The sequence below is a fragment of the Choloepus didactylus genome, chromosome 21 (genome assembly GCF_015220235.1).
Source record: "Choloepus didactylus isolate mChoDid1 chromosome 21, mChoDid1.pri, whole genome shotgun sequence".
NCBI classification, from domain to species: domain Eukaryota; kingdom Metazoa; phylum Chordata; class Mammalia; order Pilosa; family Megalonychidae; genus Choloepus; species Choloepus didactylus.
This window is the reverse complement of record NC_051327.1, coordinates 30,045,564-30,071,726: the sequence shown is the minus strand read 5'-3', so window position 1 is coordinate 30,071,726 and position 26,163 is coordinate 30,045,564. Positions and strand designations below refer to the sequence as shown.

At 52.3% G+C, this 26,163-nt stretch overlaps 1 protein-coding gene across 4 annotated transcripts; it reads right to left on the bottom strand.

Moving 5' to 3' along the window:
* Nucleotides 1-524: 524 nt before the first annotated feature.
* On the bottom strand, nucleotides 525-19,493 carry NAA60 (N-alpha-acetyltransferase 60, NatF catalytic subunit). 4 transcript variants are annotated; one of them, XM_037813533.1, is made up of 8 exons: nucleotides 18,959-19,128; nucleotides 9,958-10,073; nucleotides 7,848-7,977; nucleotides 4,318-4,414; nucleotides 3,670-3,904; nucleotides 2,507-2,776; nucleotides 1,856-2,091; nucleotides 525-1,665 (listed from the first exon to the last, which is right to left on the bottom strand). In XM_037813533.1, exons 2-6 carry the CDS (start codon nucleotides 10,065-10,067, stop codon nucleotides 2,620-2,622), a joined length of 729 nt encoding a protein of 242 aa, XP_037669461.1. In that variant the 5' UTR covers nucleotides 10,068-10,073; nucleotides 18,959-19,128; the 3' UTR covers nucleotides 525-1,665; nucleotides 1,856-2,091; nucleotides 2,507-2,619. The 4 variants fall into 4 exon arrangements, with proteins under 4 accessions (XP_037669461.1, XP_037669458.1, XP_037669457.1 ...); XM_037813530.1 differs by lacking the exons at nucleotides 1,856-2,091; nucleotides 18,959-19,128 and adding an exon at nucleotides 19,393-19,493 and having other exon boundaries at nucleotides 525-1,855; XM_037813529.1 differs by lacking the exon at nucleotides 1,856-2,091 and having other exon boundaries at nucleotides 525-1,855.
* Between the last annotated feature and the right edge of the window lie 6,670 nt (nucleotides 19,494-26,163).

Here is a 26,163-nt window from a genome sequence, read left to right as displayed (position 1 = left end):
CGTGTTGGGGTGCACTGGCCCCAGGTCCCCCTCAGGCTCCTGTGGTGGGGTGCACTGGCCCAGTGGTCCCCCTCAGGCTCCCATGTTGGGTGCACTGGCCCAGGGTCCCAGCCTGTCCATGCAGGTGCATCACCTGCAAAGCTTTCCTGGGTCAGGACAGAGCCCCCCAGCACTGGCTCCCAGCTCACGGTGGTGAGCAGCCTGGGAGACGCCTCAACAGAGAAGAGCAGCTTCTGGGTAATGTTTTAGTTTTAAAAACACCCCAGTTCTGTTTCCCAGATCTTCTGAACCTCCTCCCACCTTCGCATTCTTTGGCAAGGTTAATTACATGGAACAAGGTGGGGGCCTTCGTGGCACTGTCACGGGCTCACTGGACTGGATGCAATCCCGGGGACTGCATGGCAGACGAGCAGCTCCAGGTCCTGGCCCAGCCCGTTCAGCCCTGGTCCTGGCAATGGGGGCTGAGTCTGGGGCAGGGGCCCCAGGGCAGCAGGCTGGGCGCTGGACAGACGGGACATGCCCACTCAAGTCTACTGATTTGTTTGTAATGAGACAGGACACTACAATTCGGTCAACACTGGGCTGGACACCACGGTGATTGGAGGGCAGGGAGGGGCAGGGCAAGGCAATGGAGCTTGGTTACAAACGTCCAGGGCAGAACCCTTCGGAAGACTCTTCTCTCACCCCACGGGGCAGAAGTAGAAATTACATGATCACCGTTGATTCAGATTAGAGGGGACAGCACACTGAGAAGCCTCAGCACGAGGCCAATATCAGCTCGCGGCTCGGGCTGGTCAGTGCAGCAAGGCCCGAGCCTGCCGGCCGGCACCATAAACACAGGGCAGGCAGCCGGCCAGGGAAGGAGACAGGCTCTTCCTGCCCTGGGATTCGCCTCCGTTCCAAGGACCCCTTCCCCGATGCAAGGCCGAGAGGAGGCGAGGGCGGCCCTAGCACCAACAGCCCCAGCCGGGAAGGACCCGAGTTGCCGAGGCCATGCCTGCCCCTGCTGGGATGCTGGGGCCACATGGGGAGTGACTCTGCCCCCACGGCTGCTTTGGAAGGCAGAAAAGCAGCAAGGGGCTTTGGGGCACAAGGGTGGAAGATGCCAGAAGCACATGGTGGATGCACGCGGCATGCTGCAAGCACATTTTCCGGCACTGACGCACGGCCTCTCCCGTCACCGCCCAGGCCCCACCAGGTGTGGGACTGCCCACCCCACCCCAAGGCCAGGCAGCCGCAACGTCACAGTCCACCGGGACTCAGAGCTTCAGAGCTGTGGCTCAGGGAAGGACCTGGGAGGCTGAGCAGGGCGAGGCCGGCCTGGGGAACCCGTGGGGCACTTGTCCTCAGCTCAGGTCACAGCGGCACTTCAGCGGGATGGCGCAGTCCGTGATCCAATGAGCAGCTGAGATCCCTCCAGGACAGGGGGTGGCCAGCAGGGGGAGGCCACTGGAGGGATCCGCTTCCCGGCTGTGGCGCAGGGAACTGAGTCCTGGAGTGCTGTACCCCTGTGGAGGGGCAGGGGCTGTCACCCCGACTCTGGTCTTCTGGGCTGGCATTTCCGTCACCTCGTCCCAGGTTGTCCTATGTTCCTGTATCTTTAGAGTCCAGTCTGTCTGTCTGCAGCACTTGGGTCCCTGCCTCCCAGCAGCAAGTCCATTCTAGCTGTGGAAGGAGCCGGAAGGGATGGGCAAGAAGGAAGGGAGGCTTGGTGAGGGCGGTGGGAATGAAGCCCCTCCCGGCCCCTCTGATCCCAGGGTGGCAGCAGAAAGGGACCACAGCGGCGGCAGCCAGCCCCCGACCAGCCCATGGAAGGTGGAGCCGAGGTTTCCAGGAACGGAAGGGCCAGAAGCACCTGTGGGAGAGAGCGCAGGAGAGGAGTGGAGGCTGCAGTTCCCCCGGACCCCAGCAGGAATCGGAGCAGATCTCCCCAACATGGTTCCCAGCGTGGTCGGCGCGGGCCCTGCTGCAGGAGCTTGGGCCCAGGTCCCGACCTCTTGGGGCCACGTCCATGCTGCAAACGGGGTGCACTCTGGAAGCCCCGTGGGCCCTTCCAGCCCCGATGTTCTCTGGGGTCTTGGACCAGCTGCCCTGGGCACAAACAACTCTGTCTGAGCAAAAACCGATTCCACAGGGCACCCAGCCCAGAGCAGGCCAAGACGGCCGCCATGCGTGACGACGGAGCCACCACAGCTGGGGTGGAAGCACAGCCAAGACGGGGACACTGATGCCTCCAGGAAGGGAAGCCGAGGGACTGGGGCACAAGGAAACAGGAAACTTCATCTCTCTGTACTCTTCCCATTTTTGAACCATGTGAAATCATTACTTAACAACAACAACAAAATTTAGAAAGTGAAAAATAAAGTTCTGATTCAAGAACTCTCTGTTCATCTGCTTTCTTTCATGAAGTTTCTGGAAGAGTCAAGAATGACCACAGCTTACTCTGATAACCCCCTTCAAGCAGGTGCCTGCCTGGGTCCCCTTCCCACCACCTGCCCCAGGATACCTGTCAGACACCAGGTGTGCTCCGAGCCTGCAGCTTGGGCAGCAGAGGTCCGGTGGGCTGGAAGGCGGCTCCGCAGGCTCCGAGGGGTGGGCTGTGGCGCCGGCCGGCCAGCCTCACATGGTCCGGCTGTAGTCGATGCCACCCTTGGCGGAGATGCTCGACCACGGCAAGAAGCTGCAGAGCAGGCTGTGGGCCTGGCGGTAGATCCTCTGCGGGATGGAGCATGGGCTGAGGTTGGCTAGTGCCGAGCCCAGGTGCTGGATGTAGTCCGTGGGGCTCTGTTAAGGAAGACGCTGACCCCTTGCCTGCCCACACGTGCAGCACTCTGGGCAGGGCACCTGGGAGGCCCCGTGGGTCTGTGTACAGAAAGCAGAAGGCCTCCTGGGGCCAGGGACCTGAGGGCCCCTGCAGAGTGTGGAAGCCAGTGGACAGAGCAGCCTCCGCTGTGGGCCATCACAGTGGACAGCACCTGCAAGGCCTTCTGGGGGAGGGACTGAGGCCGGCTCAGAGCGAGGGCACTGCGGAGGGCACATGTCCCCCGTCCAGCCCCACACGCTCAGTCCTCCCCCAAGCCAGCAGGCCTGTGGGGCCCGGGCCCCCTTCCTCTTTCCCACATACTTCCCCACGAAGTGGATTTGAGGACACACACAGAGTACTTTTGGGGCCACCCTTTATGAGTACAAGGAAGTCTCCTGGCCTGCCTCCTCCTTATCAAGGACCAGGAGTTAAAGAGGAGGAAGCAGGGCAAAGGACACCCCCACTGTGCGTAAGGAAACCCCTGAAAGCATTTCTCATCCACGTGTTTGTTTCCTCCCCCACCAGCACAGCTCCGCGGGCACGGGGCATTTTGGCTTTTGGTTCACGGTTGCGCCCCTGGCACCAGGAATGGATGGCTCTCAGTCGGCACTTGTTGGATGGATGTGGCTCCCAGGCCATGAGGGGTAACGCCATCCCTTGTGCCAAACAGAAACCTTGGGCAGGCTGGGGGCCACAGCGCTTGCTTTCCCACAATGTGCAACAGATGGTACCAGAGTCACCCCAAACACGATCTGGTCCTGGAAAGGACGCGTCAACACATGGCACCCCCTAAGCGTGGCCGCCCGAATGCCACCTGGGAAACCATAGCTCCCCCCGGCCGCTGACGGCTGGGAAGTAAAGGATATAGGATGGTCCACGGTGGGTGGCCGCCGTTGAGGTAGAGGACGTAGGTGAAGCCATCTTTGAGGACGCCCCGGATGGAGTAGTAGTAGGGGAGGTAGTGGTGCTGCTTGAAGTCTCTGTTCTCGTAGAAGCTGATGGCTGTGTTGTTGGTGGTGAGCACGTGCAGGTAGATGGCTTTGCAGTGGTCCTGGGCGGTCGACGATATGTGATCCTTCAGGCTCTCGAGCAGAAGGGAACCTGGGGAGGGAGGCGGAGGTCACCCACGTGGGGCAGCTGGAGGGGAAGGGCGGCGCGGGCGAGGAGCAACCTCTCCAGAATCTTCCCGGGTGTCGCTCCGCCCGTCGGACACCTTCTACCGAGTCGAGAGCACCCCTGCAAACGGGCCCAGCGGTGTATGCGGCAGCAGGAGGGGTGGGAGCTGCCCGTCCCCGAGGATAATCTGACCGTGTTCTGTGTGGGAATGTGGCTGCCGCAGGGAGACGTGAGGATGTGAGCAAGAGACGTGAGGATGTGAGCAAGAGGACAGCTGCAGGACGACACAGATCGGGGGGCTTGGGGGTGGGGAGGGACGGGCTGGAGGGACATTTGTGAGCTAGAACTGCAGAGAAGGGGCGCCTGGCCTTGGACCCCACAGCCTCCACCGCCCTTACCTATGCCGTGCTTTCGGAATTCTTTCACTACTCCCAGGCTTAGGATGTACGCAACTTGGGTGTCGACAGAGAAGCTGGAGGCTAAAATGTCTCCATCCTGAAGGAACGTTAAAAAATAAAGTAGGGTCAGCAAGAGAGGCTCACAGTCTCACTCATCAGTGCTCCAGAGAAAACGGGAGGGGTTTGGCTCTTCTGGTGAAAAACTGTTAAAATATGCCCCCGACCCCAAAAAAAGCAGCCTCCCTTGGGGAAGGGACCCAGACAGGAAGGAGACACAGATGCCAGGACAGAGTGAAGTGCTCCGGGTCAGAGGAGACGACTCTGCTGAGCGGGTAACTCAGTGTGTGCCAACTGAGACCCGAGAGGCGAGGCACCGGCTGAGGAGGTTCTGGGTTTACCTGGAGGCTGGCCCACTGCCCCCCACTGGTCTTGGAGGGAAGCGGGTGGTCCCGGCAGCCCCCATCCTCTGCCGCCCACCCCAGGGCACGCAGCGCCTCTCAGTCCCAGGGTGGGGGCTCCGGCCACGGTGGGCACCCAGGTTCTTCCTCCAGGCCAAGAAGGGTGTGGCGTGGGTGGGGAACCCTGGAGCGGACACCTGACGACTCGGCCTTTCGGTCTCTGCCCAGCACTCCCTGGGTGACTCCCATGTGAGCCGACCCTGACGCTGCCGGGAGGAAACCGGCCAGGGATGGGCGCCTCGTGGCCCTTGTCATTCACAGTCCGCGAGCAGAGGCGGGGCGGTGAGGCGGGAGCTGGCCCCCAGCTGACACCTTCCAACAGGCCCCGCCCCACCCCAAGCTGATTCATCCAGCTCTGTGCAGAGGCTCCATCTCCCGAGGGCCGGGGGCGGGAGCAAGTGGCCATCCCTGTCCCATCACACAGGTAGCGGAGTGAGACAGTCACGTGGGGAGGAGCCACGGGGGGAGGCAGGGAGTGGGGAGGGCCCAGAGGATCCTGGCAGCCCCCCACCCCGACTGAAATGGGCAGTGGGACGTCTCAGGGCTCCGCACCCCCCACAGAAGCTTTCAACAACCAGGAAGAACTGGCAGCAACATCGTTCTCAAAGCTCCAGAAAGCAGCTGGACGGCCGTGGGATCAGGGCGAGGGCTGAGTCAAGCAAAGGCCACTGAAGGAGGCAGGGGGTTCGGCTGCCCCGCAGCCTGCAGGGGACACCCAGGACCCCTCTTCACTGCTGGAACCTCCTTTTCCAGGAGAGCGCCCCAGGCAAGCCCGTTCTGGCCAGCAAGATGTGGAGAAGGAAACCCAAATCACCTCACCAGAGAGGAAAAGAAAAAGTTAACTACAATTTGGCAGTCCCAGACAAAATGAACATGACCTTGAATTCAAACGGGATTTACACTGGCTCCAAAGCACAGATGGAGCGCCACAATCCTGCAGACGTCTCCAAACCCTGGAGAACTTGCACTCAGAAGCAGTGGCCGTAGGACACACTTCCAGTAGCACAAACACGTCCACCCACGCCTGCCCTTCACAGGGTCGCCACAGGGAGGATGGGGTCTGCCTCTCGGGGCGGGAACAACCACTCCCTCTGCCCAGGGCAGGTCCACTCGCTCTGGTTCTTTGTGAACACATAAGGGCCTCTCAAGTTCGCCGAGTTACAGCCCTGAGCGTCACCTCCCGGCAAGCTGTGGGTGCGGCCATCAGCAGGCAGCACTTAGGGCGCTCTGAAGCATGACCCCTATCTGCCTGTCCCCCCCCTTTTTATTAGTTATTTTAATTATGTGATGATATAAGATTAGGATGTGCGAATGATTTCTTAAAAGCTTAACAAGGAATCCACTTGAGTACTTGCTCTATGTTGAAACTGTTTTTGTTTTGTTTTGAACGTCAAAGAAAATCGTCCATGTGAACTCAAAGGCTTGGGGTGCTAGGAACTCTGAGGACCCTGTGAAGGATTCTGCAGGGGTCTGACGGAGAAAGTAGAAGGCAAGTTTGGGAGAAGGCCTGAGGCAGAGGGCTCTGCGGCTGGAAGCACGTGGTTTGTGTAACAAGTTTAGGATAGAGGAGAGAAGTGCATTTGCTTGTAAACAAGTAAAAACACTCAGGTTTGAGTTGCTGAATCCATTTTAGGATTGTTTAATGTCCTGCTGGGTAAAATGTGGGGATACAGCCAAGACAGGCAGGAGCTAAGCCTGAGGGAGCTGACGAGGGAGCCCACAGCAGGTGCACCTTACAGACATGCTGGACACGGCCTCGCAGGCAGCTGGATGGGACCAGCCAGTGGGACCAGAAAGAGGAGGGAGAGGATGCCACCGTGTGCAGTGCATCTGATGGAAAAGCCATGGACCGAGCATCACTGGCAGCCAGCCCCAGAACACCAGTCCTCAGGGAGAAGCATCACCTTTCTGACGTCTCAGTTTCATACTTCTCCAGTCCTCAAACCATGAGCCAATAAATTCCCATTATTTGCACCAAATCATTACATGGAATGTGTTTTAGCAATGAGAAACCTAAAACAAGATCCTAAAAGGCAAATGCTTAATATGTAAGGATAAATTAGTGGGTTTGAACTCATAATGGACAAACATGTAATCTGTGACAAGAACTACTAAAGGTGAGGGTTAATGAGGGGTGTAGGAACATAGTTTATGTGTGCTATTGAAGTTAAGTTGATATCAAAGCAAACAAAATTGTTACAGATTTAGGATGTTTAATTCAAGCCCCATGGTGATCACAAAAAAAAATCAGAGAATATGCAAACTCATAGAGACAAAAAGTAGAGTACAGGTTACCAGGGGTGGAGGGCAGGGCAATGGGGCAATAGTGCAAAATGAGTGCAGAGTTTCTGTCTGGGGTGAAGGGAAAGTTCTAGTAACAGGATGGTAGTGAGGGTACTGAAACCTGTGAATGTGATTAATCCCCCTGAAGAGGGTTGGGACGGGAAGATTTATATTGTCTATATATATCCACAATTAAAAAAAAAGACAGACAAACTAAAGAGATGATGACAATGAAATGCAATACATGATACTGGATGGGATCAAAGAAAGGAGGAGAAAAGGCTCAAAAGGACATTATTCGGACATAAGGAAAATATGGAATATAGACTGCAAGCTTATATCAACGTTAAATTTCTTGAATTTGATGTCTGCACTTGAAGTGATCACATAAGGGAATATCCTTGTTCATAGGAAACGTACATGGAAGTACTATGTGTTCATGGAGTATGGGGTGTGCAACCTGCTCGCAAATGTTCACAAGACAGACAGACAGACACCTAGAATGATATGGCAAAGGTGGCAAAATGTTAAAATAGGTGGATCTGGGTATGGGGGTGGGGGGATGCGGATATGTTGGAGTTCTCTGTGTAGCATTTGTATAATTTGGCAACTGTCCTCTAAGTCTGAAATTATTTCAAAATAAAAAGTTAAAAAGCATGGATTCCTCGGACCACAGGGCTCCTGAGACAAAGGGCCACAGAGCAGGCACAGCAGGTGGTGTGAACCCACAGCAGCCTCCCCCTGCCCCGGGCAGCCCCTGTGACCCCCAGGCCCCCCAAAGACACACACCTCTTTATGGATCTTGGTCCTACTTTTTATCTCAGCTACTATCATTCCCACGATGGTGCCTCTGTACGTAGCAGCAAGGGAGAAGAACTTGTTGTTGGACGTGATATCACGATACCATGAGTCTGGGTACCTGGGGAAGAGAACAAACTCAGGGGGACCCGGCCGGAGCTGATCCAACTCCTGCCAGTGCCCTGGGCATCGGAACCGCGGGGGATTCGAGGCTGGACACCCATCGCCCAGGAGTGACAGGAGCTGTCCGACAGCTTCCGACAGCTTCCACCTGGCCACGGTTGTTTTCCTAAAGCAGTGATGTCTAAAGTCTGTGCAGAAAGGACAGGGAATTTCTGATGGGAAAAATGAGAGGTGGGAGAAAACCTCCACAGACTTTGTGTTAGTGGAGAACAGTGCATGAAGGGGCAGCGGGGGCAGCAAAACACAGCTCGTTCCTCAGCTGGGCAAGCTCAGAGTTTAGGACCCTCGGCAGCCCACCGTCACATGGATGCTTTTATGATTTTCTACAAAATTCCCGTGAAGCTGCTTTGACAGTGAAGACTGGGGGAAGCAGGCTGGGGAGAGCCAGGTTCATGGCTGGGTGGGGCCTGAGCTCATGAAACCTCTCCGGAAGGGTCCAAGGACAAGACCTCAGGGGCTGCCCCCCAAGCACCAGGCCAAGATCTCAGAGAAAAGCAGCAAAAAGACCATTCAGTGCAAACCCCGAGGACACATCGTCAAAGCCACCGCCAGAGGGCCACCCCTGCAGGCCGGGAGGACGGGGGAGCTCGGGGTTTATGAGGGCGAGGTCTGTTTCCTAGGCATGTGGAACCGACCTCCCTGGAGGAGCAGGTGTGCCCGGGATGCCTCCCTGGAGGAGCGCCACACCCTCGCCACGACCCAGCCAGAGGTCCTCTCCCCAGCTCTGCTCGGGCCCCGGCCGCCCACCAGAGGGCCACTCTCCCGGGCCTGAGCATCTCCAAGCTCCCCAGACCCCTCCAGTTCCCACTCGCTCACCCGAGGAGCTAACAACTGGCCTTGGAGCCACGGGCTGGCCCGGCAGCCAGGACATGGTGGCTGGGACACGGCCCACCCAGCCCATGGCCCACCCAGCCATCTTTGGACGCAGGGCCTCAGGCTTGAAGCTGCGAGGGGGATAGGCTGGGCCGAGCTGCCCTGGGAGACACAAAGGCTGTGGCCTGTCCCAGGCAGGTCTCGGCAGGGCCACCTGTATGTGCTCACTGGTGCTCTTATTTCTTCAGACTACTTTTCAGGAGTGGGATCGCTGGGTTGAAGAATGAGCTTATTTTTAACTTACAAAGCCCCTGCTACACCACATTTCTGGAAGGCTGCAGCAATTGACTCCCATCAGCCACAAGCAGGAGCCCCCTTCCTGCTCCCCTGCCGCGGGTCAAGAACAAATCTGAGATGAAGGTTCACGGGAACACTGGTGGTTGATGGGAGCTTATTATTAATTTGTAAAAGTCTGCTTCTACCAATGGCAAAAGTAAACAATTGGCAAATCTGGGTAAAGTGTATTCATAGCATCTTGTACTATTCTTGAAACTTTTCTTTACTTTTAAAATTTTATCAAAATATGTTACAAAAATAAAAAAAAAAGTTTGCTCCTGTTTTTCTAATTGCAAAAGCTGTATGTGTCTATTACAGGAAAATGCAGAAAACACAGACACATAAAACCAGAGAAAATTAGAGACAATAAATCTACCCACTCCAAACTACTTAAAACACTTTGTTACATGGTACATATCCTCATAAACTTTTATCTGTGTGTGTGTGTAAATAAAAATATACCTGGTTTTGTTGTCTGCTTTTCTCAATTAATATCTTGTAAAAAAAACTTCCCTGTTAAAAAATATGCATCTACAACAGGGTTTTTTCCCCAGGCTGCCACTGTGAGGAACGTCTTTGCAATGAAGCTGCTCAGCAGGGCCTGTTTTGGGGTGGTCGCGTGAGGGGCACGGTTGGGGGGAGAACCCAGTCAGGGAGGGCAGTGCAGCCCCAAGGGTGACGAGTCCTCCTCCGGCTTCAGAGCCCGCCCTGCACCCCTCTCCCAGCATCGCCCGCCCCGCCCCAGGCCCGGGGGCAGCTGCCCACTTACTCAATGGGGAACCAGTCGCCGCAGAGCTGCTTCACAGTGTCTATGTCATCGTGGCTGAGCAGGCGCAGGCTGACCTCGCTGAGGGCGCTGGAGGGCACCACCTCTGTCATCCACACCTGCGGAGGGAGGGCCGGCGTCAGGGGGCAGTGCCCAGTAACCCATTTGACACACTGCTCCAGCTGCGGGGTTTGTGTCCCTCCCCAGAACCCGGGGCACCAAATGTCCCTTTGCAGATGAGGAAACCGAGGCTCAGGGAGGGCTGGCAGGATGGCCTGGGCCTCCCTCATGGCTCACCCAGGAAGCTGGTTCTCCTTTCACCTCTCTCTCTGCCCTTTGAGCTCCCCAACACCCTGGCTTCTCACTGCCCACTCCCCAGCTCACACCAGCCATTTCTCCCCTGCAGCCGTCCTCGGGAACAGAGAGTTCTCAGCAACCCACTGCTGGCTCGCGGGCTTGCACCGAGCCCGGGCAGGTCAGGCACCTGGCTCAGGGAGTTCCATGGGAGGGACCCAGCCCAGAGCCCAAGCTGCCAGGACACTGGCCGTGAAGCTCAGGAGCACAGTGATCCGTGTCCTCAGGAGATGTGCATCCTCAGGATCACAGCCTAAGGAGTGTGCCCGAGACGCTAAGTACAAATCGAAGGACAAGCTCACGCAGGCTGCCCGCCTCTCGCCACTCAGGGCCAAGACACCTGGGCAACCCAGGAAGGCCTGTCAAAACCTCGGGCTTTTGAGACCGAGTCAACAATCCTATAGCATCCAAGGCTAAGACAAAGCCATCCTCCCCAGTTCAGACTTTTCAGGGACAAAGGCCAGAGCACATGGCCGTCCCTCCCGGCTGCAACACCTGGAGGGAAAATCCTCAAACTCAAATGCACCCCCACCCACCAATCCCAGTGGCCACCAGGTTACATGCTGTGAAAACCCTGCTTCTACTCCCCAGTGAAGGCACAACCCCTCCTCTTCATAGAGGGGGAGCCCAGTGTGCTCCCACTGTCAGCTCACCAAAACAGCCCCACATCCACTGACAGATGAACAGATAAGCAAAATGTGGTTAATCCACAGAGCAGGATAATATTCAGTATACAGCACGGATGAACCTTGGAAACAGAATGCTCAGTGAAAGAAGCCAGACAAAAGAACAAATCTTGTATGATTCCATTTACATGAAATTCCAGAACAGGCATATCTGTAGAGACAGACAGAAACAGATCAGTGATTGCTGGGGGCTGGGGGCTTCGGGAAGATTTGAAGGGAGGGGGCTAAGGATATGCAGTTTCTTTCCTGGGATGATGAAAACATTGTAAAGTTGTCTGCAGCGATGGGCGCACAAACAGCTGTGAAAATACTGAAAACCACTGAATGGGCGACATGTACAGCATATGACTCATCTTAATTTAAGCTGTTTAAAAACAAAACAAAACAAAACAACAGCTTTAATCTGGAGAGTGGAAGATTGGTGAGCAAATGGCTGAAACGGATTACTTCTAAAAGGAGTCAAAGTAGATGCTGAAAAGACTCAAAAGCTTTCCAGCCTGCAAGGTCAAACGTGGTGACCCGGGTCACCAGGGGGCTCCGGCAAGCACGCTGGTCTGGACCCCACTCCCAGGCATAGGGGCGAGGGGTGGGGGGTCTGAGAAAGCCAAGGCTGAAGAACAGGCCCCCAGTCCCGAGGACAGGCCTGGAGGTTTATTCCAGATCTGGGCTGATTTTAAGGTTTCATGTTAAAATATCTCTATCTGTTGTTGGCTTGGAGTAAGAAGTGACCATAGAACGTTATAACATCTCAAGCAAACACTCCTGTGTTGTCCACACATTTCCCCGGGGAGGCTGCCTAGTCGCTTTGGAGCATGGAAAGAGGTCACACTCAGATTTCCCTGGGCTGGCAGAATCAACACAAACTGCAAATCGCTGGGTAAACCCCTAAATCAACGGTCACCTCAATACTTGACCTGTGCCCTCTGGAGTGGTCCGGGCTTTGCTTTAGCCCATCAGTGGCAGGTTCAGGTCAGCAGAGATCCAGGTGAGGGGCTGACGCCTTCCCCACTCCCGCCAGAGCCGAGGGGTCATCAGCTGCGCCCAGTGGACTCTGGCCCAACGGCAAAGACACCGTGATGAGCTTCCCCGGCGAGGCAGGGCCCACCCCGGGCCGCTGGCTCTGACAGGGAGCTGTGGGACGAGTGGGGCCCGGAAGGGTGGACAGGAAGAGCGGGGAGAGGGAGAGCTGGGAAGCACGGCCGTGAATCCCCACGGGCGCCTGGGGCAGGGGACTGACTGCAAAGAGACCGGGACTTTCCTTATTATCTTGATCGTGGCAGTGGCTGAGTGTACACAAACATTTGTCAAAATGCATTTAACTCTACACTTAAATGGGTGTGTTCTACTGGAGGTACATTTCAGTCAAGTTGATTTTAAAAGATCTTTAGAACTCTGTAGGTTGGGGTTGGATGGCAAAGGGGAGCTCCGTAATCAGTCAGCATCTCCCATGTGCTGGGGTTTCTCATTTCTCCCCAGTGTCCCAGGGACAAGGCTCATGACCAAAGCGACAGGATGTGCTCCCTGTTCAACTTTCAGGAAAAACTCTGGACTCCGAGAAACAAAGCTATTTGTGGATTCTCGTGTAACTATTAAAAGTATTTCCATGCTTCCAAAGGCCAGTTCTTTAGATGGGTCAATTTAGAAACGGAAACACGTCACAGTTAAGGGGAAAATGCAGCCTGTTACAGTGAACCACCTGTCCCGGCCCTAACCAAGGACAAGGCTGGAGCCCACTCATGTGCTGTGGGAGAAAGCACGGTGCCAAGGGGGTCAGTTTGGTCCTCCCCCGGGGTGCGGGTTGCTGAGGGGACCCGTGCCTGCCGCTGGCCCCTCTGCTGGCTGTCCAGGGGTGCAGACCATCTGCAGGCGGGCTGGAGGCTTGCCTCCCCTCGTGCTGCCCTTGTGCCCCCCACCCCCACCCCACACCTGAGCAGGGGGGCAGCAGACCAAGGAGAGAGAACAGGGCCCTGGAGAGTTTTCCTACCACCTGCCATGCTTTCAGCTCCAGGGACCTGGGGCATCTGGGGCCGGGGCCTGGCTATGGGGGGCCGTCCTGGGCTCATGGCCCCTCTCTCAGTCTGGCTGGACAGGCTGATGTCCCTGCTGACCCCCGAGCAGTTTCATTTCTGGAGCCCAGGGAGGCTGCGACATCTCTGGCAGGCAGAGAGTTATAAACTGTGACCAGATGTACCTCATTCAATGAGTGTGAGGCGTGAAGCAAATGCCGTCTGCAAAATGCCTGGACCAGGCCTAAGACAAAGCCCTCTGCAGACAGTAGCTGTGGTTGCTGGGGCTCACATTCTCTGGTGAACTTGGGGTGCACTTGCACTCGAATCTCCAGCCCCTCTCCAGGTTCTTGAGGATGGAGAGTAAGGCCAGAGGCCATGCAGTTCGGATGAGCACCCGACATGCCAGAGCTCTGCATTGTGCCCTGGATGAGACAGACGTTATTCTGTTTCAAGTTTCATTTTCCCATCTCGCTGTTTGACCCCACGTCTGCTGTGGTCAGATGCGGGGGACGTGTACTCGGGCCCCTGCGCACGGACACCACCCCCACGTCCCAGCCAGCACGAGGCTCCTTGCGAAGTTGGAACCAACCCCAGTCCCCACAGCCTGAGACCCCCAGGTGTGCTAAGGATGTACATCGGTGTGGCTCAGGCGGGCTTCTCCATGGAGGAATGACTGGAGCGTGGGGCAGGTCGGGGGACCCCTCACCCCCTTGGACTGCGCCAGAACTGGAGAACAGCAGACTGGGTCTGGGAGGGACACAGACAAAGGGGAGAAACAGGGACAAGAAGGCAACACAGGGGAATAGAGACCAACGCTGGGCTGGGGGCCAGAAGGTTCTCGCTGAAAGACAAGGGGCTCAGAGTGCGAGAAGGAGGACGCGGCCAGGATGAGGCCATCAGACGCCCGCAGAGAAGCCTGTTCCCCGGGCTTTTTAAACTGGGACCTGGGTAGGAGGCTGCCTGCCAGGGTGGCACCCAGAATATAATTCCCAGTTAAGACTGAAGGAGCGGGTCAACCAGTTTGGCTTAAAAACGCAACAAACAACGATGACACCAACAAAAACACCCATAAAAACTAATCAAAGAATGTAAAATGCACCTTTTTGATCAGCATTCTTGATTAACATGCAAGATGGACCCAATCTAGGGTTTGGGTTCAAACCCAACCAAGAGCTTGTCTGTTCTGCCACAGAGAATTCCAATGGCTGCAAGAAACCCCTCTGCTGTTTAGGAGCGAGTGGGTGAGGGGAAACTGGAGCTACTCAGTTTAAAGGGGAAAAGTACAGTGACAGGGAATAGGGTTTCGCTCACAAATCTACAGGCAGCACCCACAGCTGCCCTTCTTCTTTCTCACTTTCTAGGGCTTTGCTATTTGTTTTTTTTATCCTCTGCTTCTCGGGATTTGCATTTAAGATCCTTCAGAATCAGATAAATATTAAACATGAAAAGTGGGTACAATCTGGTAGAACTGACTACATGATCACCAGGTTAACTTCTATAACTAAAATAATATTTTCAAATTTCTGTCAGCGTTTGCCTCTGGAGCTATGGCAGATACCTGCCTTCCGCATCGCTCATTTCCATCTGATTTGAGTTTTTAGTATAATGATCCCAGGCTATTTTTATAATAAGAAAATAATAAAGACTTGTAGGTGGTATGTGGAAATTATGAACCCATTTTTATATTAAAACAATCTTGTGGGTTGTTTTTAATTAGTGAGAACTTGGAAGTTTTACACTATCTCTTAAATTATAAGTAGAATTACTTATCATTTCGCCCCAAAATAGACTCTCTAAGTACGACTTTTAAACCCCAGGCCCTTGGGAGAGCAAGGCATTTTGTGCACTGATGCCAGAAATAAATGTTTTAAACAAAGATTCAAAGTCATAATAAAGCAAAGAGGAGGCAGCTGTGGACAAGGACACAGAACAGCAAAACCTTTTAACAGGTCCCCGTGTAACTCAAAAAGCAATTTTAGTGGTATATAAAATTCAATACTTTAATACTTTAGAAGTTTCAAGATAACCACTGTTTTCTTTTCTTGAGGGAGGGGACACTTTTTGAAACTTTTATTTTAGTTGTAAAATACACACTCCCAATCAAATAAAAATTACATGCGCTATAAGGCAAAAATTAAGAATCCCCTACTTTTTGCCCCATCCCCAATATAACTAGTGTCAACAGTTACTTGGGTTTCCTACAAGAAAAAATGTATTTTAATAGGAGGGGGCCTGCCTGGTGGGGGCAGGAGAGGTCTGCTGGGAGGGGCTGTACAGCTGTGCTCACGTTGTGCCAATTCATCAAGCAGTGGGTGCGCTTTTCTGTTTGTATATTTCAAGAAACAGCTTAAAAATAGGAGGCTGGCGGAGAAGCCAAGTAATTTGGGACTAGGGTAGACAGGGAAAGCAGCAAATGTCTGACTAACAAGACACTCTCAACATAATAAAGTAATGAAAATAATCATCTCAGAGCAATTTCCAACTAGAGTTGGAACAAGTCAGTTTTCAAAAGAAACAAGTTTGGAAAAAAAAGTATTCTACAGCATTCCCATGAATGCTAGAGGAGTGACAGAAATATTGTTGGATTACCAGTTTCTGGATAAGCAATCTTTTTAGTAACTTAAGGGAAAATCACCCACCTGCTCTTTATAAAATGCAAACAGTTTCCCCTGACAGTTATTTTCAAGAAGGGCTCAAATGTCAACACCTTACTGCCCAAAGAGATCCTATTTCAGGAATGCAGGAAACCGAAAGAGAGGAACACCATTTGATTTTTAGTAATAACAGCTATACAACAAGACACAGAACTGGAAGATTTTTTTTTTTTTTTAATGTGATCTGTTAAAGATGAAAAATACTTTTCCTTTGTCTCCCTCTGGAAGCAAAGGGAATAAAGGTTTTCTCCATATTTGTTTGGCATCTCTTTCCACAACCACCTCCTCTTTGCTTCATTACAACTTTGAATCTTCCTTTGGATCATCTGTTTCCGGGATCAGTGCATAAACGTCAAGCTATTCAGAGTATATGGGGTTTAAAGGTCAGTGCTTCGAGTCTATTTTTAGGCAAAAAGAGTAACCATTCTACTTATAATCTGAAGAGACATGGAAATATCTCTAAATTGTCCCACTCATAGGAGGCTCTCCCATCATTTTTTGGAGCATCTGCCCCCTCAGCCACGTGGGCCCTGCCTGAGCTAAAAGTCAGGCTCAGGTGAAGAGATGGGGAACCTGCAGCTGCCACAACCGGACTGGAGACTGACCCTCATTTGCTGTCACTCACTCGGCTCAGGGCTGTGGCCACCTTGGGGTGACTGTCTCGGTTCTGCCAGCCTGTGCAGTGGGCCTTCCATGCTCCTCAAGCACTAGCTCAGTGCTGACATGGACCGCAAGCCACTGCCTGTAGACAGCCCTAGGGCTCCCCACTCACCCCCCTTTCTATCATTCCACAAGCACTCAGCAGAGATCTTACTCTGCATCGCAGAAGAGTTGCCCTACTAGACGCTCAGCTGTGTTTCAAACACATAGGTCCTTCTTTCTTTCATCAGCAGTCTGAGAAACCCGTCCTGCCAACCAGCTCCTATCAGAGGGCACATTAAAATAAGGAATATTCAGGGAAGGGGGTCTGACCCTGGAGTTAACAAAGGCACTTATAAGTATTTGCTGAATCAAATTCAGCATTTGCAATCAGCCAGAAGGAGACCCAAAACCTCCAACGTCTTTTTGCAAATCAGTATTTTACTTGAAAGCACTTCACACGGGCAAGCATAAGCAGAGCTCGCTTGGATTCAGAGCTCCACAGCCCAGCTCTGCTTTATGCAAATGAGAAATCGAGGTGAAAATCACCAGGGCTTTGTGAGGAGCCACCATGTAAGAACAGATAGTGCCCAATAAGCAGCCAATTTTCCACCCAGACAGGGGAGCTGTCACCAATGCAATGGGGACCTCTGGGCTGTTCCGGCAGAGCACAGACACGGGCACTGTGCTCCACTCGGAGAGCGAGAGCTATGAAGATTCTTCTCCACTTTATTCCCGTCTCCTGTGGCTGTGGCTAACGTGACAGGAGCCTGTCCACCTGGCCTGAGCACACTCCAGCCACCAGAAGCCAAAATGCTACCAGCGATCCATTGAGGTGCGGCGCAGCACCCTTCCCAGTCCACCCAAACCCCGTCTCAGGTGTAACTATCCTATCCGCAACCTCCTAACATCCAGGAATGTTCTTCCAGGCTGGTCAGAAGCCACTACATGCTGTTGCTAAGCAATTTCCACCTGTCACATCGAAAAATACTCTCCACACTGGCTGTGGGTGGGTGCGGTTAAAATAAACACAGTGACAAAGTCACTTCAAGTTACAACTGGGAGAAGCTAAAGATAGGACACACAGAGACCTTACTTTAAAATTGTCTCTGTATTTTTATTCTGGCAAAACACCAAGCAAGTCCAAAACTTAACTTTCTTACATACAGGTTTTAACTATCCTCCCACAAGCCCAGCAGGTCCGGAAGCTCAGTGAGATGAAGCTCCAGCAAACCACAGCCTGATGTAGAAGAAGCCCCCTTCTCAAAGGGCCAGGCTGCACATTAACTTAGGGGGGTGTAAAGTCCAGGAAAAGGGGAGAGGAAGACCTGAGTTCACTGCCAGGCACGATCTGTCCATTTGGAAAGAAGAGTGAGATTTATCTTCCAGCCACCATTGAGTTTCCTCTAGCCTTTAATCCTACCTTCTCTAATTGAGCAGTTCAGGGATTTTCAAATATATGTATGAAATATATATATATATATAAATGATACATATATAATACACATAAAAATAGATTCATTTTAAAAAGGGTTCGGAGCAAATTAATTCAACCATGCTCTCAAAGGCCAGTACTATGGTCACAGAACTTCTAACGTTTACCTCTATGTCAAAAACAATCTTACACGCGGGGCAGTATTTCCACAGACAACCTAGGCAGTCATGTAAGTTTCCCTGTTCCTAACTAGAGGTTTTGTGCCTTCAGAGCTCTGGTAAAAGGAAAATATCTGTAGCTGGCAATGCTCCCTCCAGTTCTGAGGCTCGATGAACTACCTACCATTCCAGACAGCCCCCGGAACTGGTCTGCTGGGCTGTTAACCTTTCCCTTCCCGGCTGGAATTGCTCAAGGACTTGCAATGTAAACAAACAGATGAAGCATCCAAGGCCCACCTTCCGTGCAGAGTAACTCCCCTGGGATCCCCAGGCCCTGGGCTCCATCGCCCTCCCGGCACACGGCTACCTGCTGTTCATGGCTACCTCCCCAAACTTTTTTTCCCGCAGACAAACCACAGAAGCTACAGATGCACTCGATTCCTTGGGAGGTGCCCAAGACGGAAGATCAGAAGGCCCCAAGGGTCTGAGCCGGTGTCGGCACGAACAGTCTGTAAATTACCGGAAAGGTAAGGAATCGAATTGCCTTCACACCAAAAGGCAGAGCTGAGGGTGCAGGAAGCGAAAAAGTCCAAGGCAGGGCCCTCGGCTTTCGGAACTCCACGGGAGGGCATACAGATCGGCAAATAACTAGTCAGCGCAACAAGTGCGGGAACTGAGGGACGGGACGGGCGGGCGCAGGCAGGGGGAGCCAACCGCTCCGCTGCTGGGCACAGGCCGTGTCTGAGCGAGACCCGGGGCCTGGCACGGAGGCGTCCCGCGGAGGAAGGCCGGGCTCCGGCCGCCCCTCCTCACCCGGCGGGCGCCGTCAGGGAAACCCGATTCCCGAGTCTGGAAACGCGAGGGGCGCGGGGCGGCGCCGGGAAGCACGGCCCCCACGCCGGCGCCGAAGGAAGGCCCCGGCCCCCAGCCCGAGCGGGCCCTCCTGCCCGCACCCCGCCCGACGTCCCCGCACCCCGCCCGGCCGGGCCCGCCGCCTCCGCCACAAACCCCCCGACCCGGCCCCGAGCCCCGGCGCGTCCGCGCGGCGACGGCCGCGCCCCCACCTCACCTCGGGCGGGAGCCGGCGGCGGCTGGCGGCGTCGTGGGGCTCAGCGCATCCCCGGGTCGCAGGCAGCCGGGAAGTGGGGCCGCGCGGAGCCGGCAACCAGTTATGTAACCGGCAGGGGCCGCAACCGGGACGGAGGCGGCGGCCCGCGGCACTTCCGCCTCCCGCGCCGGCCCGGCGCCGCAGACCGGAAGCTCATTGGCCAGCGGCCCCCACGTGAGGCCGCCCTCCCTGAGGCCGCCGCCGCCATCTTAGGAGCGGGCGGGCCGGGCGCGCAGCCGGCGAGGGGACGCCGCGGGGGCCGCGCCTGCGGGTGATCCGGAGGGCCTGAGCGTCGGCGTCGCGGAGGCGCTGGGATGCGGCGGGCCAGCCCCCTGCCAGCGCCCTCAGATCGGGGTTCTTTGGGCTCCGCTAAGCGCCTTACGAGAGGTACTCACCGTGTTCCGGTTACCGGCTCACATGCCCTTGGCTTGGAGTTTGGACTTGGACTCTCCCGTCCCCAGCGCCCGGCTGGGTGCGGACCCGCGGTGAGCGTGATTGAATGAAGCCGTGCAAAGCTGGCTCTGCGGCCGAACAATCGGCGGCCGCAGGCGGCCCCGCCCTGCGATAGCGCCCGACGTCAGCGGCCCGGGCCGTGCAAGGCTCTCGCTGTCAGACGGGCCAGCGGGAGCTGTCCTCGAGGTGCAAGGAGGCCTAGATCGCAGGAGCTAGCCCAGGTGTTCCCAGGGGACCTGTACTGCGCAAAATCCGATGCCAGCTTTAAAGCAGGGCTGCATTCTTTGCTTTCAACTAACTACAACGATCCACATAATCACAGAACTGAAAAGGATCCGCTTACAGCCAAAGGCTAACATGATTAACCCTAAAAGGATTTCATTCATTTCCAAGAGAAGTGAACCTTATATTTTTAAGCATTTTTGTACCTGAAATGAAATAGCACTATCTCAGAAACACTAAATGCATATCCTCTTAATGTTTTACAAGGAGAAAGAACCTAAAATATTAGAAGAATTAAAGGTAATTGGTATCATATATACAGGTTGATATAAAATAACAAGGAATGGATACTCTCTACAGTGTAACAAATGATATGAAGTATAGTGGCTAATGGAATCTTGAGTTATGTAAAGCAGCCTGTATTTATATTTCTTGTTTGTAACAGTTTTCTTTTTGTAACAAGTTCCTTGTTTTTAAAAAAATACAACAAAAGAGGCTGGAAAATCACTTGGACAAAAATAAAGATCAATGTAATACTGTTTACAACCCTGTAGAGTTACAGTGTCAGAAGAAGAGACACCTAAAGAGAGGGCACCCCACTCCAAACAGATGTTGGGTCACCAACACAGAGAAGAGACAGCACGAGGTCAGCGTCACTAGTGAGCGTCGTTCTGGGGGCCAGAGGGTCTCAACCCCGGGCCGAGGCAGGGAGATGTTCCCCGAGCATCACCGCTCCGTGGTGTTCACGCGCTCCCTCCCCGCCAGGGACGGATCCGGTGGAGCCGGATGCCGTTAAGACGCGCCCACCAGAGTCAGAGCGTCTCCAGCGAATGCCACACACGCTCACGGCGTGGGGGGAGGAGCGGACCTGCAACACCTTATCCGGGAAGAGACAGGGTTTTATCCTGCTTGAGCACAATTAAATGTAGTAGGTCGTTATTGAATTAATCTATCATTACACTCGTTCCAAAAAAGATTTCAGTTTGATTAGAAAGACCCATACAATTAGGCAAGATAAATGAGTGGATAAGGAAATGAAGGTAGGAGGGTCCGGGGAGATGGGTGTGTGAAATGCATACCATGAAGACCTACATACTTTCTACGGACAAGCCCAAATATTGGAAACTTGCTCCAAGGCTTCCGGATTCCAACTTGAAGAAAGGAAGAGCTTCTTACAAGATTCAGCCACTGCGTCTTGGCAGTGGCTAAGGGTCCCCCAGTCTCCTTTCTCTCACACCTTCTTCTTTTTTTTTTTTTACAACTGCGTTATCATACTTTCTTGTAGTCCTGGAACCCCCACTCCTTTCAGCAGGGCACATGGCTGTCAACCTGGGGCAATATTTCTCAGCCTCTCGTGCAGCGAGGTGAGACTATGTGCCAAAGATTTTACCACCGGACAAGAGTGGCAGTGACACAGCCACCTTCTGGGTCCCTTCCTGCAAAGGAAATTGCTTAAATGTTAACAATTGGTGACTCTGGGTGAAGGGTATAAACAGGTGTTTAGTGCTCTATCCTTTCAAACATCCAGGAGGTCTGAATTTTTCAAAATAAAAAGATGGGGTTAAAAAAGGGATTGGCCTGCCTGCCCCTTCCCCAAGCCCCCCTTTCCCAGGGGCTGGAACACAGGCGCAGTGGCGAGCCCCTTCAGCCACCCAGGAGAGGCCAAACCCGAGCTAGGTCCTTACTCCCAAAGTGTGGTCGCTGGGCCAGTGGCAGCAGCAGCAGCACCACGAGGGAGCGTGTTAAAAATGCAGCGTCTTGGGCCTCACCCCAGAGGCACCGAGTCAGAATCTGCATTTATCAAGATCTCTGGGTGATTCACACGCACGTGGAAGAGTGCCAACATTCGGCTGGAGAGTTCCAGATGAACTGTGAAAACTTGAGAAGGGCACTATATCCATTCAAACTTTAAAAGCACTGCTTTTATGCACAAATGAGAAAATAGTAATGACAACAGTTTTCCCAGGGCTTCCTGTGTGTCAGACACCGTGTGAAGCATTTTATGTGGGAGCTCATCGACCCCACAGCTTTCTCGGTTAGGTGATGTGTCACTCCCAGGGATGTTCCCAGCAGTTGTCTCCCTAAAAATCATGGCATCCTCTCCCACTGCACGGGTGGCACTGGCTCCACCCCTGGCTCCCAGTGATCCCTTATTGGTCTAACCAGTTAAGGTCATCCCGCTTTCCCTTGGCTAGGAGATTGTTTCAGATAACCTGGGCCCAAGCAGGTCATCGTGGGGCACTTCCCAATCTCAGGGACTGGGTCAGAAACGGTCTAAGCGGCGCCGAGCTCACGACTCCTTGGTCCTCCCATCTTTGCCCTTCTGATTTCCTTCTCTGTCCTCTTCCCTACCTGAATCCCTCGTGTTTTAAGAGATTTCCTTTGCTTGATTTAACAGGCCACCAGCTTAATAATGACCATCCTCTCCTTCAATTTATGTACTGAACTTTTAAATTAGAAAAGAAAACATGCTTTTGGAGAAGCAACCAAAAATTGTCCATCACCAGTTCCTCATATCCTTTGCCCATTGTTCTATTTGGATTGTTCCCCCTTTTTTTTGTCATCAATTTATTGATGGCCCTTGCATGGAGCTAATGTTAGCCTTTTTCTGTACCTGTGTCGCAAACGTTTTTTTCCCAGCATATAATTTCTTTATAGTTCCTTTACCGTACAAAAGTTAAAATGTATACATAGAGCAATATAACTTCCTTTGACTTTATGATTTGGGATTTTCTTTCTTGCCTAGTGATGTTTTCCACCACAAGACAAGCACATTGGCCATGACATTGGTCAGAATGGGTTAGGGATATTGTGGGAAGAATGACAACCACCACCACCACCATGGTATGGCTATAACTGAATCTGCTCCCATTGTCGAATTTGGGTAAAGCTGTCCTCGGTCTCCTCCAGAAGTTGCAGTTCACCAGGAGCCACCTCTTCTGAAGTTCTGCCTGCTCTTTCTTCCTCTGGTTATGAGGTCTCCTTGGTCATATTTTTTCCTTTTGTCTATTCATGACTCTTTCCTTCCAGAGGCACCACAAGTGGAGGAGAGCCCATTATACCCACATCCCAAGCTACCAAGCAGAGGGAGTCCTCCCTGCAGGCACTAGCAGGGAAGCCCTCTGTTTTCCATTTCTTCAGCTGCAAAGCCCACTCCCCCAGGGTTGGAGGTGGTTGGGGTCCTGTGGTCTGAGCAGGGCAGCAAGTGACCACCAGCATGGGCAGGCTCTGCCCTTCCTCTCCAGGGTCCCATGAATCTCCAAGACCAAGATCATTCCAAAAAAATTAAGGCATTTTAATTTTCTCTGGTCCCCAGGCTCATATCCGGCCCAGTGCACTGGTTTGAATGTATTATGTCCCCCAGAAAAAGCCATATTCTTTGATGCAATCTTGTGGGGCAGACATATTAGTGGGGATTAAATTGGAACATTTGGATTAGGTTGTTTGCATGGAAATGCACCCCACCCAACTGTGGGTGATGATTCTGATTGGATAATTTCCATGGAGGTGTTACCCCACCCATTCAGGGTGGGTCTAAATTGTACTGGAGCCATATAAATGAGCTGCCAAACAGAGGGAACTCAGTGCAGCTGAGAGTGACATTTTGAAGAGGCACTACAGCCAAAAGGGATACTCTGAAGAATGCCCAGAAGCTGAGAGAGTAGCTGCAGATGAGAGACAGCTTGAAGATGGCTGTTGAAAGCAGACTCTTGCTCCGGAGAAGCTAAGGGAGGACAAACACCCCAAGAGCAACTAAGAGTGACATTTTTGAGGAACTCCAACCTAGAGAGGAACGTCCTGGGAGAAAGCCATTTTGAAACCAGAACTTTGGAGCAGACACCAGCCACGTGCCTTCCCAGCTAACAGAGGTTTTCCGGACACCATTGGCCATCCTCCAGTGAAGGTACCCGATTGTTGATGACTTACCTTGGACACTTTATGGCCTTAAGACTGTAACTGTGTAACCAAATAAACCCCCTTTATAAAAGCCGATCCATTTCTGGTGTTTTGCATTCCAGCAGCATTAGCAAACTAGAACACCCAGAGAGGCACAAAGTCAAGTTACTGCTCCCTTACCCCAACTCTGGCCATCCCTCTGGATCCTAACCATCTTTGGCCCCAGTGACTGCTCTATTCAGGAAAGGTGAGTAGATGGACTGGGGTTGGAGGAGGAAGACAGCAGGGACTGGTTATCAGGTTTCCCCACCAACACCCAGACATTCACACTGTGAACAATACAGCAACTAACAACTTGGAGACAACTCAGCACACATTCTCATTATTTCTCTAGGGAAAACTTCTGGGATGTTAGCTGGAAGTATACAGGTTTTAAATTTTGAAACAAACCCCAGGTTGCCTGCCAGAAAGATCTTAAGACTCCCTTCCCCCACACCCTCACCAATAGGGGGAACGAGCTTTCTCTACTGCAATCTAAGTGAAAAAGATCTCATTTTAATTTGCATTTCTTGTTAAGTTTGAATAATTTTTCTATTGTTATTTTTTTTTCAGTGTGGATCCATCAGTTTATTACTCTACATCAAAGATGGTTATCAATTTTTCCACAGCTACCAAAATACAGCATGCAGCTCAATGCCAATCTTTTTTTTTTAATCTTCATTTTATTGAGATATATTCACATACCATGCAGTCATACAAAACAAATCGTACATTCAATTGTTCACAGTACCATTACATAGTTGTACATTCATCACGTAAATCAATCCCTGACACCTTCATTAGCACACGCACAAACATAACAAGAATAATAATTAAAGTGAAAAAGAGCAATTGAAGTAAAAAAGAACACTGGGTACCTTTGTCTGTTTGTTTCCTTCCCCTATTTTTCTACTCATCCATCCATAAACTAGACAAAGTGGAGTGTGGTCCTTATGGCTTTCCCAATCCCATTGTCACCCCTCATAAGCTACATTTTTATACAACTGTCTTCGAGATTCATGGGTTCTGGGTTGTAGTTTGATAGTTTCAGGTATCCACCACCAGCTACCCCAATTCTTTAGAACCTAAAAAGGGTTGTCTAAAGTGTGCGTTAGAGTGCCCACCAGAGTGACCTCTCGGCTCGTTTTGGAATCTCTCTGCCACTGAAGCTTATTTCATTTCCTTTCACATCCCCCTTTTGGTCAAGAAGATGTTCTCCGTCCCACGATGCCAGGTCTACATTCCTCCCCGGGAGTCATATTCCACGTTGTCAGGGAGATTCACTCCCCTGGGTGTCTGATCCCACGAAGGGGGGAGGGCAGTGATTTCACCTTTCAAGTTGGCTTAGCTAGAGAGAGAGGGCCACATCTGAGCAACAAAGAGGCATTCGGGAGGAGGCTCTTAGGCACAATTATAGGGAGGCCTAGCCTCTCCTTTGCAGCAACCGTCTTCCCAAGGGTAAAACCTATGGTAGAGGGCTCAACCCATCAAACCACCAGTCCCCTATGTCTGTGGGCATGTTAGCAACCATCGAGGTGGAGTAGGCCAATACCCCTGCATTCTCCACAGGCTCCTCAAGGGGGCACTACATATTTTTTCCTTGTTTTTCTTTTTTTTTAACTTTCCCTTCTTTTTTAAATCAACTGTGTGAAAAAAAAAAGTTAAAAAAAAACCAAACATACAATAAAAGAACATTTCAAAGAGACCATAACAAGGGAGTAAGAAAAAGACAACTAACCTAAGATAACTGCTTAACTTCCAACCTGTTCCTACTTTACCCCAAGAAAGTTACCTAATATAGCAACATTTCTGTGAACTTGTTCCTACTATACCCATCAGAAATTAACAGACCATAGTCATTCCTCGGCATTCCCAGAACATTAAAATTCTTGTCCCAGTGCAGGAGAGTGCTGCTGGCATTCTCTCTCTTGTCAAGCTAGACATTTCCATTTAAAATAAAATAAAATATTTAAAATAAAATATTTTGTCCTTATATATTGATATTTACAGATGTGTAAAACATTATATTTTGGTTTAACTTGGGTTCTGACATTTTAACATTTTTTTTAAGAAGTAAAGCATGCCCATGGTCAAAATTTTTAAGCAGAACCAAAGGATGTACAATAAAAAGTAAGCTTCCCTTGATCTGAGTCCCAGAGCTCTCCGAGCAAGCATTGTTACCAGTTTCCTGGTATCCTTTCAGAGATATTATTTACATGGACAAACAACATTATCGTTTGTTTTTGATGTTCCACAGGGAAGTGGAAAAGCCCCCCGCTCAGTTCTGGTCTTTCAGTACTTCAGAAATGTTCCTGTCCAGCCCTCCTTTCTCCAGGAAGGCCCCTGATGGAGGAGGTGGTCTCTGAGGACCGCTTGACCTGTGGGGAAGGAGGAACTCAAGCAGAGGGAACCCCCAAGGATGGCGTCATCTTCCTGCCAACTCCCCTGTCGCCTCTCCTTCCAAGTGCAAGGAGTGCCGGCCTGAGTTTTAGTCGGATCGTGGGCTCCTGGGGCCTTGTGAAGTCATGGCCCTCTGGTTCCAGTCCAGGGCTGCC

Excerpts from the sequence above, each read along its gene's own strand:
- NAA60 (XM_037813530.1), bottom strand. The coding sequence starts at position 10,067 with ATGACAGAGGTGGTGCCCTCCAGCGCCCTCAGCGAGGTCAGCCTGCGC. Across the intron at positions 7,978-9,957 it reads GGCGACTGGTTCCCCATTGA|GTACCCAGACTCATGGTATC; the intron begins GTAAGTGGGCAG and ends TCTCTTCCCCAG. Across the intron at positions 3,905-4,317 it reads ATTCCGAAAGCACGGCATAG|GTTCCCTTCTGCTCGAGAGC; the intron begins GTAAGGGCGGTG and ends CTCCCTCCCCAG.